This window comes from Scardinius erythrophthalmus (assembly GCF_964197995.2).
Source record: "Scardinius erythrophthalmus genome assembly, chromosome: 8".
In the NCBI taxonomy this organism is placed as follows: Eukaryota; Metazoa; Chordata; class Actinopteri; order Cypriniformes; family Leuciscidae; genus Scardinius; species Scardinius erythrophthalmus.
Genome location: NC_138228.1, coordinates 40,640,283 through 40,655,173, shown reverse-complemented (window position 1 = coordinate 40,655,173; position 14,891 = coordinate 40,640,283). Strand labels below are relative to the sequence as shown.

At 39.5% G+C, this 14,891-nt stretch overlaps 1 protein-coding gene across 1 annotated transcript in view; it reads right to left on the bottom strand.

The window, feature by feature from the left end:
• Positions 1–14,891, bottom strand: part of trpc6b (transient receptor potential cation channel, subfamily C, member 6b) — a 44,620-nt gene that overhangs the window by 9,586 nt on the left and 20,143 nt on the right. The window contains exon 2 of the mRNA XM_081371778.1: positions 11,622–12,378. Within this exon, the coding sequence (XP_081227904.1) occupies positions 11,622–12,378 (757 nt within the window). The remainder of the gene's footprint in view (positions 1–11,621; positions 12,379–14,891) is intronic.

The following is a 14,891-nucleotide window of genomic DNA, read 5'->3' as shown; positions in this document are numbered from 1 at the left end:
ATTTAAAAATCATACAATGTGATTTTCTGGATTTTTGTTTTAGATTCCGTCTCTCACAGTTGAAGTGTACCTATGATAATAATTACAGACCTCTACATGCTTTGTAAGTAGGAAAACCTGCAAAATCGGCAGTGTATCAAATACTTGTTCAAGTAACAAATTTGAGATGATTTGAGCTTTGTGACATGCTAGGGTTGCCAACCGTTCCGTATAATACGGAATCGTCCCGTATTTAAGGCATCAATGAAGCGTCCCGTATGAAAGCCATATGGAACGCAGTTTGTCCCGTATTTTCAGGCATACGATCTAAATTAAGAATTAACCATTTCTTTGAGACAAATCTTTGTTTGATTTGCAAACATAGCCTTTTGAGGAAGGCTTTAAGACCCAGCAGAATCCTCTCCCGGCTGTGCTCCCGCTTCACAGCCATCGGGACTCGCGCTAACGGCAAATCCATTCTTTCACTGTCCGCGTTTTGATTCCGGCTAATCAGTTTGGGCGACAACAAACAACGCGATTATTGTTCATGAGTCCAACATTCAGCAACACAAGAAAACATGCAGTCTACCTGAGGGAAGACGTTAACAAAAATATTTCACTATTGTAAGTTAATGTTAAATAGAGAAAAACATTTTACATTAAAGTAACTTGTACCGTAGGCTACTTTGGACCTTGTTATTGAAACACAAAATAACCAATAAAATCTCAAGCACCAAAAGGAGCTCATACTAATCATCTAAGTTCTCTTTATCTGGAGAGTACGCACTTTTCATTTATTTATACATGGTTGCAAAAACATTTAGGTCTAGTTCAAAATTTTAAGTGCCATTGTTTAAATGCTTTTTTTTTAAAAAGACATTTAATTATTGTGCTTTTAAATGTTATGCCATCTATGTATCTTCCTGACCAAAAAAAAAAAAAAAAAACCTTTTATGTTTATCGTTTTGAATAGAGATTGATGATACAGTAATATTCGTTGCTGGTATAGCTATATTTTGAAAATGGGTAAAATTCAACAATTTGAACATGGAGCCACATTATTTCTGGGACTGAACCATATAGGGCCTTTAAAATGAAGATTACAAAAGAAAAGTTTATTAATAATGAGAATATAGAAGGATATTAAGATATCTTTATTACTTTTAGAGTTACAGGCACACAAACTTTGGAAAAATACTATTTAAGGCACTAAGTAATGTTCAATTGTATTTATAGAAAAACAAACAAGATACATTTCTAGTCTCAACATTATTTGTTCTTCAGAAAATGTGCAACCATTGAAAATGTAAACCAATTTACTCATGAAGCCACATTAACATCCCTATATTGGGACTTAAAATTAACCATATTCGGCCTTAAAAATTAAGAAACCAAAAGAAAAGTTTGTTAAGAATTAGAATCTAAAAGGATATTAAGATATTTTTAATATGAGTTGCAGGCATGCAAACTTTGGGCAAAAAACAAAAGTAGTGCTTTTTCCCATTTTTAAAATGTCACCATTGGCATAGCTATAATGAAACAAAGAAGTAAAAGTAAAATAATGCTGCGGTTTTTAAGTCATTTTAACCCCCCTCTAATCTGACTCCAAATCTTAGGTGAAAATTGTCATTTTGACCCATTTTACAAAACTGTAAATACACATCCATCACATGTAGCCTAATATTTTGGCTTTCTTCTTAATTTACATTTGTCTTTCTTCAGAATATTTTCTTTTAACAAAATCAAAAATTATAGCCGTTTTAAACCTTTTGAGCCAAAGTTTCTGAAATTTGGTTGATTTTTCCAAAATGACCCAAATGTGTTGGTCTGAGAACCTTTATACATCTTTTGTACACATTTAACTGCAGATGCTGAAATTATATGCACTGTGTAGTACAGTACAAATATTTTGGGTGTCCCTTATTCTGTCCCTTATTTTCCTTTCCATAAGTTGGCAACCCTAGACATGGCGCATTATCCTGCTGGAAATAGCCATGTCATAGCAGATAATATGCTTTTCATTTCTTTCTAGAGAGCAGGCTTCCCATCTGTTTAAGACTGAATCTGCATACAAAACCTTACACCCATCAATAATAATATAAGCAAGAAGAGCAAATCCACCCACTCTATGGCAAAGGCTGCAAACTCACTAACTACCAGGCAAGACTGCACACCCACATCCATATGCACTCTGCATAAAAAGTTAAAATAATCATATTTCTTAAACCCATTTGTTGCTTGTCTTTTTACTAATGTACTTCCTGTCTGATATTGATAATATATCAATATACTTATCTATTGACAATACCCAATTAAATGTTTGGACACACCCATTCTTCTTTACTGTGTCGACAATGACATAACCTATTGAAACATTGGGATGGGACATATGCTTTTTTTTATTTTACCTTTCATTTAGTGATTGATATACTTATAGTTGTTTGTGCATGTAAACTGCAAAGTTACAAACCACAAAGTCCACGTGTAAATCACTCCAAAAGAAAACGCTAAACTGAAATGACTTGTCTGTAGTCCTGCCATTATTACCATGACATCGCCATGTAATACATTTGCATAAGGTATTTATAAGGCTAGGAAGAGTTTATGTCATGTCGAGGAAACAACAATTACCTGGACCTCCAAAGGCAGAGGATTTGAAAAATCAATGTTTTAAAATCATTTTTAACACTATTACTCAGCAGTACAACAACAACAACCTTTAGTTGTGTTCTCGCCATTTTTGTAACGACTGCTTTCTGAACAATGCATTTCAATGCAGTGTGTTAATCGACATACAACTCATACAGAGAAATGAGTTACAACTGAAATGTAGGGGATGGAACTGTCATTATCGGACTTGGCTCAAACTGATAATGTAATTACAGTAGTATTTAAAGGACCTCAGGAAGACTTGGGACTCAATGGTTATGGTGAGGGAAATTACATTTCCAACGCACGCTCTAAGCGGTAGACTAATCACCACAGATGGGGGCTGGCTGACCAATCAGAGAAGACTGGGTTTTTCAGAAGGCATCTAAAACAGACCGTTCAGACAGAGGGTGAAAACAGGTGCTGCAACAATATAAATGATAAGAAAAAGACTGAGTTTTTTGAACATTAAATCATGTTAACCTATTCTATTAGACCCACTGAACAAAATTATTAACCTGTAAATGAGCATAATAGGAGCCCTTTAACTGCTTTACGTTCATAGACATGATGAATGACAGCTGGTGAGATGGGTGTCCATGGTAATTGATGATGGCGGGAAACTCAGACATGGGGGAAACAGGAACTAAACAATACGAACTAAAAGTCCATGAAACCAAAACTAAAAGAACATGACTGTTACATTACGCCCCCCTCGAGAAGGCATGGCCTCGCGCCGTGATGCGGAGAAGGAGGTGGACGAGGAGTAGACGTAGGGCTGGCAAGACAGGAAAGACAGGCAAGCTGATAGCCTAAACCAGGAAGGAGATGATGGTAGGTAGTAGCCATTGAGGTGGTTTATGTGGGCGGAGACCGGATGAACCCCAGATGGCCAGCCAGGTAGTGCCCCATGGTGACGTTGCTGGAGGGAGGAGCCATGGTGGTACAGCATCCAACGCTTCCATGGGGACAGACAACAGGGACGTTGCCGATGGGGAAAGAGTCCTGGGTTCAGACGGAGGGTTGATGGACCTGTGCGACACCGTGGGCATCGGCGGCCGCGACTGAGCTGTCATGACGATTCTCCGAGGTGGAAGTGGCGATCTGGAGGGTTGCGGCGGAGCTGGTGCAACTGAGGACTGACGTGGAGCCTGAGGAAGGGAAGAGCCAGACTGAGCCGCAGGGGTGGAGAGCCTGAGCATAGCAACAGGCTCGCAAGTCCATGGCGAAGGGCCGGCGATGTCCGACTCAGGTGAAGCTGGCAGGTCGAGGGAACCCGGTGACGTCGCGGACCCGATGGTCGATGGTGGAGCCGAGGAAGAGAGCAGTGGCGGCAGAGGAGTTAGGATGACGGGCCGAGGTGGAGTGGCAGGAACAGCGACTGGAGGCGGAGCCAGGGAATCCCCCGGCCTGGTCAAGGATGGCTCATTGGAAGCCCCAGGTGAATCCCCGACCCAGTGAGGAGGTGAAGGGTGAACAATAGGGCAGACAGGAGATGATGAGGGCAGGACTGGAACTAGAAGTGGTGATGGAAAAGGGAGGGAGGGTGGGACCAACTTATCTATCTCCCAGTCCAGTATGCACTCCCACGCTGCGGCGAGGTTGTGGCCATGGAACTCCTCTATTCCCTCAAACTCCACCAATATCCCCTCTGTCATGGGCTCGCTCGGCAGGTCCAATGACCCGGGCTCAGGCTCCGGTGCAATGGTAAGCCCGTCCACTTCTCCTTTTGTCGGCAACTCTGTCGGGAACTCCAGCTGTCGCTCTGTGTCGCAGGGTGGTTGTGGGCTGGGCTCTGGGGTTGTAGATGCGGGTGTTGTTGTGAATTGGGGGTCACACTTTCCAGACAGTGGAGAATGGCCTCCCTCCATGTTCCCTCCATCATATCTGGTAAATCATGCGGCTGGTAGTAATTAGCCCCTATCCAGAATAATGATTTCAGAGTCCCATCATCGAAAACAGTCCATTGGACTAGTGTGCAGAAATTAACAGAATAGTCCAGCTAAGAAAGTCCTTGCCGGGCTAAGGCAGAGAACATAACTGCATTATCCATTTTGTTTGGTCAGTTCTTCTGTCACAATCTGGCTCAGCGTAGCTTCAACAGGAACACGATGAAGAAGAAATAAGAATAAACAGGCTTTAATAGCAGAATGTATACATAACCAAACTTAGCTAGTGCGTAAACGAGAACCGACAGGAAACAGAGAACAACGAGGAACTAAATACACAGAGCTAACGAACATGATGAATGAAGCTGGTGAGATGGGTGTCCATGGTGGGAAACTCAGACATGGGAAAAAAGGAACTAAAGAATACAAATTAAAAGTCCCTGAAAACAAAACTAAAAGAACATGACCGTTACAGTATCATTAGAAAATTAAAGACTTCAGCTTCGATATTTGACCAATTTTTATGATAAAACTAGGTTGCAGTGACATTCATTTCCTAATTTATGTCAGGAGTGCAAAATAATCAATCTGTAATGTTTGATATTTTGAGTAGAATATCACACGCATATGAATTCAGTCACATCTGCTGTGGTTTATTTGTGTTCACATAACTTCACTGAACAGCATCCGTTAGGGCTTTTAGTCCAAAGGTGCGCATAATTGGAGAAATATTGATTTATTCTCACATTTGCTAAATATTTAGTAATTCAGAATACCATTCTATTAATTTCTCACTGAATTATGCGATCTGAAGAGCTGAAAGAGCGTTCAGACCACGCTCTGTCTCTCCTGTTCCTGGTTTGCGTCAGTTATGATCTCGTCGCTCTCATTCGGCGTACAGCTACAGTACAGTACACGTCAAAAATGAAGAGAATAAACACACGATTACGATATTATATGGTTTGTTTGTCATTTTCACAAAGGTCACACATGTTCAAGTCACAAGTCTCAGGTCTCAAGTCTCAAGCAAGTCTCAAGTCGCAGTGCACACAAACCAAGCAAGTCAAATCAAATCAGTGGTTCACTTCAAGTCAAGTTACAATATCAAACAGAAAAAAGTAGAGATTATATTGGTCTCAACCTTATTCATTTTCCCTTCAGAAATGATTACCTTTTCTTATACATTTATATCGTAATATTAATAATAATCATATAAATTATTATAGCATGTATTTATGATTATCAAAAATTTGATTTATTATTATTATTATAATAACAATTATACGAAAAATGTTGAAGATAAACATTTGAAGGTAAATTCACAAGTACGATGCATTAATATATTGGTTTTATAGTAAATGTCATATGTTTATCACTGGCAGAAATTAATTAAATTTCCCATTAAAGATGAACTGAACTGAAAAAATCAACATTGATAATGTGTTGTTTATGACAATTAAAAGTAAATTACACAAAAAAAATTTATTAAAAATATCAATATAGCTTTTTTTAAAAGCAACACAAAAATTGCGTTTGTTAGTATAAGAACGCTGGCAATTCTGATGACGTCACTGGAATGGTAGGACCTGCAAAGGTATATAGGCAGCTGCAACTGCAGGTCCTATACACACAAAAATGAGTCATTTTGGTTACGCGTTTGAGCCTGTGAGGGACAGGCCAGTAGTACCTGACTACCACCACAAGGAGGACGATCAGTTTCAGGCTCCACCTACAGTACAGGATCGTTTGGGGGGAAGTGACTGGTGTGGGTGCGGGCGCTGCCGGAGCATGGACAGTGCACCGGAATCGATCTGTTGCAGAGAGGTCAACCTGGAACATTTATTTTTGAAATGCGATATGGAATTAGACCATATTGCATATATCGATATAGTTCAAATTTGTGATCCTTGCTCCCCGCGCCCCCGCTCCTCCTTTTCCAATCTGCGTGCGTGTTTAGAGCATGTTATGTTATGAGAGGCGAATCATGACTACTTCAGAAAACCCAGCACAATGGGAACTACCAGGCAGTGACATAAGTGTACGCTGAAACAAAGTTTTTCACCTCAGAAAAACGGACTTTATTGTCCTGTCAGCCGTTATCCTGTTCTCGTAGCGCACACTCTTCAATTGCATGTGCAAATGCAGCGGCACGCGCTGTATCGCCTTACTGATCAAGCTTGTTAAGTTAGCTGCACGCAAAATGTTAAAATCAAAATACTGCACGGCGGGTTACTGCACAGATACCTCTTACTATGGACCTAGCAGCTAACGTTAGTTCTGCGAGTTGAACTCCCTGCATCAACAATGTTTACTGACACGATGAACATCAGCTAGCTTCAGGGTGAGTAGAAAGGGACATTGGATTCTGTTTACAGACCTGCTGCGGTTTAGTTAGCTGCTAGTAAACGCATTATTATCGATCTGTGATATCGTCGGAGTCATGATTTATATGGTCGGAGTGGTGGCTAGCTTGTGGAGTTTGACAAAAGTGCTTCCAACGTGTTTAGCTGCTAGCCCTTCACCTAGGTTGGATTGTTTGGTATCTAGCTTGGTTTTGTGACTCAATTTCAATGAATACCGAGTGTGTCAGTCTCAGTTTTGTTGAACGCTATAAAGCCTGGTTTCATTGTCAAAGGTAGCCTGTGAAAATGTATCGTAACCCCAGCTGCCTTAGCCCTATACAATTCATTACTACAGCCAGGGGCAATACAGTATGAACCCCCCCTAGACCTGTTGGTTTCTGTTTCCTCAGCCATGTCAGCTAGCCTCAGACTAGCCCGATGATACTCAGCTCTATATTTCTTCAAAACCTAACGAAACTTATCAATTCACAAAATTAACGGAATGCATAGCGGATATAAAAAATTGGATGACTTGTAATTTCCTACTTCTAAATTCTGAAAAAACAGAGTTTCTAATTATTGGACAAAAAACTTCCTCACGTAATAATCTAGAATACTGTCTAACACTCGATGGCTGCTCTGTTAAGTCTTCGTCGTCGGTTAGGAACCTGGGTGTGCTCTTTGATACCAATCTTTCATTTGAAAGTCACGTGTCTAGTATCTGTAAAACTGCATTTTTCCATCTTAAAAATATATCTAAATTACGTCATATGCTCTCATTGACAAATGCGGAACAATTAGTTCATGCGTTCATGACCTCAAGGCTAGATTATTGTAATGCTCTGCTGGGTGGTTGCCCTGCACGCTTAATAAACAAACTACAGCTAGTTCAAAACGCAGCAGCTCGAGTTCTTACCAGAACCAGGAAGTATGACCATATTAGCCCAGTTCTGTCAAAACTGCATTGGCTCCCTATTAAACATCGCATCAATTTTAAAATATTGCTGATTACTTACAAAGCACTGAATGGTTTAGCTCCGCAGTACTTGAGCGAGCTCTTAACGCATTATAGTCCTTCACGTCTATTACGATCTCAAAATTCCGGCCAGTTGATAATACCTAGAATATCAAAATCGACTGCTGGCGGTAGATCCTTTTCCTATTTAGCACCAAAACTCTGGAACAGTCTTCCTACCATTGTCCGGGAAGCAGACACACTCTGTCAGTTCAAAGCCAGATTAAAGACACATCTCTTTGACCTAGCATTCACATAATACATTATAGACTTCTATAATTTAATGTTAGGCTGCATATAGTAGGTCAGCCGGAACCGGGAACACTTCCCAAAAATCCTGATGTACTCGTTACATCATGAGAAGAATGGCATCTACGCTAATTTTAGTGTCTGTGTTTATCCCGAGGTTTTCCTGCAGCCTGCCGGATCCAGGCCGTATCCAGATCTGACGAAGGACCTTCGCCTGGACCGATGACAACGCAGTGCTGAAGTGCCAACTAGTCTCTCCCTATGGAGGATCCCTCTACCACTATACAGATAAGGCGTTGTCGGGAAAATTCGTCTCGCGGTCCTACCCCAAAGCAACAAATAAAATATAATTCCTTATCAAAATTTATAAGGAAAGACAAGTATTTTGTTTAGGCTTGGCTTGTAGGGAATTCCAAACCTGCGTATATTCAAACGCACATAAATATAGAACCCATTCTAAATGCGCATGTGAACGCCATCAGCGTTTCTCACAGGTTCGCGTTTAAAGTCTGTGTAGAGAGAATGGTGTCGTCTTAGCGGCCCCTAATTTAATAACAAATGATCATTGCGACAGAAGCAAATCAATTAAAACTAACTTTAGATGGAAATAACTTAACTCTGCTATAAAGCCAAAACAATCTCTGTTACCTTAAATTATACGCTTGTCTCTGTAAAGCTGCTTTGAAACAATCTACATTGTTAAAAGCGCTATATAAATGAAGATGACTTGACTTGACTTGACTATGTACATGCTATGGCTGCTCTGCTTGTATTGGTTAGCAACAGAGTAGCTTACCATGCCAGTGACGTAGCGGAATGCTGAAATCCAACATGGCGGCGCCCGTGTAACAACAACAACATTTTCAACATACAATTTTATACCTTTTAACAAATTCTGATATTTTGTAATTGTAAATGAGAATAAATAAAATACATCTGTTATATCACTTTTACTCAAATTTTCAGTTCAGTTCATCTTTAAGGGCCAATATCTGACCCCTAAAATTTATTTGCAGGGGCATTTTTTTTCTAACCATGTTCTAAACATTTATTTTCTAACCATGCATTTACACTGCAATTACAACCACATAAATAATGTTATGCGATTCATGATTTAAATATAATCATTTTAATATGGAAAAAATTAGATGCTAAAAAATAATAAATTATATATTTAATTATGAAATTAAAACCGCCAGTAAGTGGCGGCTAATCACCGTCTTAAAGGTAATGCGGAGGATTTTCTTTTTCCGGGTGGATCATCAAGACTATTGGTCCTACTAGTTGTCAATCATTCTGGTGATATGTTTACGTAAGGCCGTCGTACGTGCTCGTCCCTAGGTAGTTTTCGAGTTTTTTTACAAGACCAGAATGTTTTTGGGAGAATATTTAACACGCTGGCTTGCGCTTGTGCGTTACGCAATCGTGCAGTTGCTTTAATTTTGTTTAACAATTGATGTTGCGATGATTATATATAAACAATTATATAAAGTCATTCTTGAGTCATACAGTTCAAGTCAAGTCTCGAGACATTGGATCTCAAGTAAAAGTTAAGTCAAGTAATTTTCTTAACTTGGTCAAGCAACTCTCAAGTCCTCAAATTTGCCACTCGAGTCAGACTTGAGTCAAGTCATGTGACTTGAGTACTCCATATCTGGATTTTCATGCGATTTTGGGTATATTCATTTGAATAAGGAATGTTTACAGAATACATGGTAAGCAGGTGTAACGGTAATTATATTATGGTAAATATAAAATATTTCAACAACATTATATGACCAAAATCAATATTAAAGGGTTAGTTCACCCAAAAATGAAAATTATGTCATTAATGACTCACCCTCATGTCGTTCCAAGCCCGTAAGACCTCCGTTTATCTTCGGAACGCAGTTTAAGATATTTTAGATTTAGTCCGAGAGCTTTCTGTTCCTCCATTGAAAGTCAATGGACGGCATACTGTCCATGTCCAGAAAGGCAATACAGACATGTATTTCATGTGATTCCAAGTAGTCCATGTGACATCAGTGGCTCAATCTTAAGTTTATCAAGCGACGAGAATACTTTTTGTGCGCAAAAAGTAAACAAAAATAACGACTTTATTCCACTATTCATTTCCTTCTCTCTGGGCCTCGAGTGAGTTCACGTAGTGTTTTTGCGTAGCGCGTCTGTGTTGTACATCACACGCATCACACATGACCAGCGTCTGCCAATAGTGAGCCTACGTGTGATGTACAACACAGACGCGCTGCGCAAAAACACTATGTTAAATAGCTCGAGGCCCAGAGAGAAGGAAATGAATAGTGGAATAAAGTTGTTTTTTTTTGTTTACTTTTTGCGCACAAAAAGTATTCTCGTAACTTGATAAACTTAAGATTGAGCCACTGATGTCACATGGACTACTTTGATGATGTCTGTATTGCCTTTCTGGACATGGACAGTATGCCATCCATTGACTTTCAATGGAGGAACAGAAAGCTCTTGGACTAAATCTAAAATATCTTAAACTGTGTTCCGAATGTGAACGGAGGTCTTACGGGCTTGGAACGACATGAGGGTGAGTCATTAATGACATAATTTTCATTTTTGGGTGAACTAACCCTTTAAATGGCAATCGGAAGTTATTACAAACATTAATTGGTGGTTTAAAGTGAATTTAGTAAGAGTGTAATATTAATCTTTTAAATTGTTATGTAGCTTGATGCTAATTGTAGCTCTAACCCACACATAAGGTTCCAAGATTATGCCTTTTCTTTTCTTTTTCTTTTAGAAAGACTTCAGGTAATAGATGGATTAACAAATCTAGGATGAAAGTGGTGTTGATACCGGGAGGGGTTCTAACAATGGGCAGTTCTCTGCACCAAACATTAGAGTGCAGGGGAGTTATAGTAGTCATAAATAATTTTATTAGCATTTATTAGCCTTCTCTAAAAACACACGATATAATCTTATGAAATGATTAATAAAATGCATAGTTTTAGAGATAAAATTCCTTCGATTTGAAATGAAGCAAGACCACACTTTAATTATGGGTATAAGTTGTTATACCACATTTATACACTATTTTTATACATTTAAAAATCATATTCTTAATATTTAAATTTTGTGTTTTTAAGTTTGAGCTTATATATCTCCATATTAATAGCAGTCTGAGTAATTATGAGTGTTGAACTGTAATCTTACAAGTGTCATCTTTTTAAATATATGTTGATTATGTATTGTGGCGAGCAGGACGAGGCAGAGGTGCCGTGGGAGAGTGGCGCGAGGCCGGTGGCATGATTGATAAGGAGCCACACCTGCGCGACACACCGGCCTCGTATCTCTCACGGTCCTCGGCCTCATCCTGTTCGCCACATGTATCTATCCAGAATGACTTATGAGCAGCAACCTTTTTATTTTGGGTATATCATTTATGCCCCGCTTGCCAAAATGGGGGATGTCTAGTGAGGGGTTAATACAATACAATCTATATTTTCTCTTCCTACATCCTATTATGCCTACCTTAAACTCCTTTTCTATGTTGGCTAGTACAGCCAGTTCATTGCTAAGCTCTAGAGCCGTCAGTACTGGGTCCTCACTGGACAGGGATAGGTAGGCAGGGCTAGCCAGCCCTTTGTAGGCATTGATTCTGGAACGTGAATGGCTAAAAGAGTCATGCCTCTGGTGATAAAGGCAGCTGTTGCATTTGCAAAAGTAGTCATGTGGGCGTGCAATGCGGGCACCCTTCCTTAGTAGAATGTGCACAATCTCATATTCGTGGCAATGAGAGGCTAGTGTAATGGGTGTAATATCATGGGAAAACCGAGTCCCATCCTCGTCGTAGGCAAAGAAGTCGTCGTGTGTCTCTGTCTGGAGGGGGCTGCTAGTGAGTTTGGTTGTGTCTGCAAAGGCCTGGTGGCCCAAAATGGCCTCCACAATACGAATATATCCTTTACTTATGGCTAAAAGCAAAGCGTCACCTATCCTGGCCAAATTCTCTTTTTTCAGCAAGAGTTCTGTCACTTCCAGGTGCTCGTTGGCAACTGCAAGCTGCAATGCATTCTGGCCCATGTAGTCCACACAGTTGACATTAATTTCTGGAAGTTCTTCCAGCATCCTACGGATAACAGGGATATTTCCATACTCAGCTGCCTCTAGGAAACGCTCTTCAATTAAGGTCAGACTATTGTAACGGACATTAAACATGTAAGCCGGTCTTCGCATAGCCATGCGGCGGCTCTTAGCCAATGTGTGCCTTTGAATGTCATCATTGCTCCACCTATTCCAACAGAGAGAAAAGAACATTTTAATAACATTCTTGTTTAAAACAGTAGTGGTAAGTAACCAGTGTAAACATTATTAAAAAAAGGTCCATTATCTACTGTCAGACAGTGTAGCAAAATATGAAGCTCACAAAAGTCACTTTTAAACCAAAAGATGTAGCTCCCCTTGCATTTAGCCCACATTTTAGATTTTATAAATTACTGGATCATAGTGTCAGGGTTTGGGGTAAAGGGATGAGGCGAGGATTCAAGAATACAGATATGGGATTTTATTAATCAAAAATAATACAAAGCAAACAAAAACTACCCCAAGGGGGAAGACAGGGGCAAGGGGCAGGGGCAGGGTGGCACAGCAAGACAACAGGTAGCAGGTAAACATGATGCACATACAACAACGATCTGGCACAGGACTGCAAACACAAGGAGAATAAATAGGGAGAACAAACAAAGCTGGTAACAAGGGAGGACGGGTGTGGCAAATTAACCAATAATCAGATAAAAAGAAGGGTGAGGTTAGATGATAGACAGGAGAGATATGACTTGTGTAATGACTGACACAAATCAGACACAATTATTTGTTATACTAATCAAATAATCTTTAAAACTCACTCTGGGATCTATGGTCCCATCCCCCCAACAAGGGCAAGAAGGGTCTTGGTTACCATGACTACAATCAGATAAGTTGGTTTTATTTCTGTAAAAAACGTGGTCACGTGGAAAAATCAGAGGCCATAGAAAAGACCCAGAGCCCTTAAAACAGACATTTTCTGCATCAATTTATGGACGAACTGATCTACAAATGAACATGCACCCAAGGACACTGTGTGAATGATTTATTGTAAAGTATACTATTATGTCTTTGATACTACAGTATGTATTTTATGATACAACCACCAGTCAATGTAACCCCACCGGTATCGTGTCTCCTATCTAATTAATCCTCATTTAATGACTCACACTTTAGGGTACATCACCTTCTCTTAGAATGCAGTGTGTTTGTTATATCTATTTGAGTATGATTGGACACAAATGGATTATGTCTAACCACACTTGAGATAAAGTCATAAATCAGAGGAATCTCCCGCTTGGAAATTCCCACTTTCTTATTGGTTGAGCCAACCCTGAAAGGTGGGACCTTTCTCAGGCTTTAACCCTCTGGGGTCTGAGGTGTTTTCTGGGCCCTGGAGGTGTTCTGACATGCGCTGACATTTGTTCTTATTTCTGTTACTTGTGACATTTTCATGGCTAAAATCTGATTACACTGTATTAAAGGTGCTCTAAGCGATCCCGGGAGACGTTACTTCTTGTTGACATTCGAATTGTTGTCAAACAAAACGGAGGCTAGCTAGACCCTCCCTCCTCCTCCTCATCCCGTCTCCTCCCTCCTCCCCTCCCTTCCGACATAAAGGAAAGTCCAAATAGTCACTACAAAGTTAAGTTTTACTGATACTTCATTCAATGAGTAATGTCGCCAAGTTAGATAAATGCTTTTATATATTGCAGAACAGAATGCAGAAAAAGAGAAACATTATCTTAAAATCGTCTCGCCGCCTGAGGTTATAAATAGCTCCCATACAAGGATGCAATAATAGCATGATAACGTTCACGTTTCCCAGTGAGCATAAACAACGGCGGTCAACTTTTAGTCAAAGTTGTCAATAGCCTATAAATGAACATTCAAATTCATAACAAACTGTGGATGAAAACAATCATTCACACAAATTGTCGCCCTACTGTGAATTTGCTTGATCATTTACAATAGAGATTGATCGCTGCTAGAAACATACATGTTGTATTCACCAAAGTTAACGCTGACTGCATAGATCTAGCTAATTACATCCTTGTGTTGGTTTAGCGAACATGAACGTCAGTTTAGAAAGAAAAATGGATTTACCTGTTCTGCAAAAACAGAGCAACTATGTCGGATTGGAAGCCCTTCTGCCGGCGGAGTTCTCGCCACCTTTTAAAGGTTTTTCCGTTCAAAGGTTTTTTTATTGAATGACAACTTTGCAAAAACAATTACTATACAAAGGAATATACATTTTGTTTTTGGAATATACATATAAACATATACCCCACCCATGTCCCGCCCTCCCACCCAATTACAAACAGACCTGCATTACAAATTACTGCATGAGATGATTTAAATCACAGTCTAAAATTATAATACATAAAGGTGAAAATATTAAGAATGGAAGACACTAAATACGCACCTAAAAGAAAAAAAAAAATATATATATAATAATAAAAATAAAAAAAAAAGGGAGAAAGGGGTAGCTACTCTGATATTGTTGTAGTTGGTTTCTCAAAGAATGTCAAGAAGGGGCGCCATATTTTTTCAAATTTATTCTCAGATCCCTGGGTGGTGTAACGCATTTTCTCTAAATTCATACAGGACATAATGTCCCTAATCCAATGTGAGTGGGAAGGAGGAGCAGGATCTTTCCACTTGAGTAAGATAGCCCTACGAGCCAATAAAGAGGTAAAGCTAATACTTTTAGCTTAACTT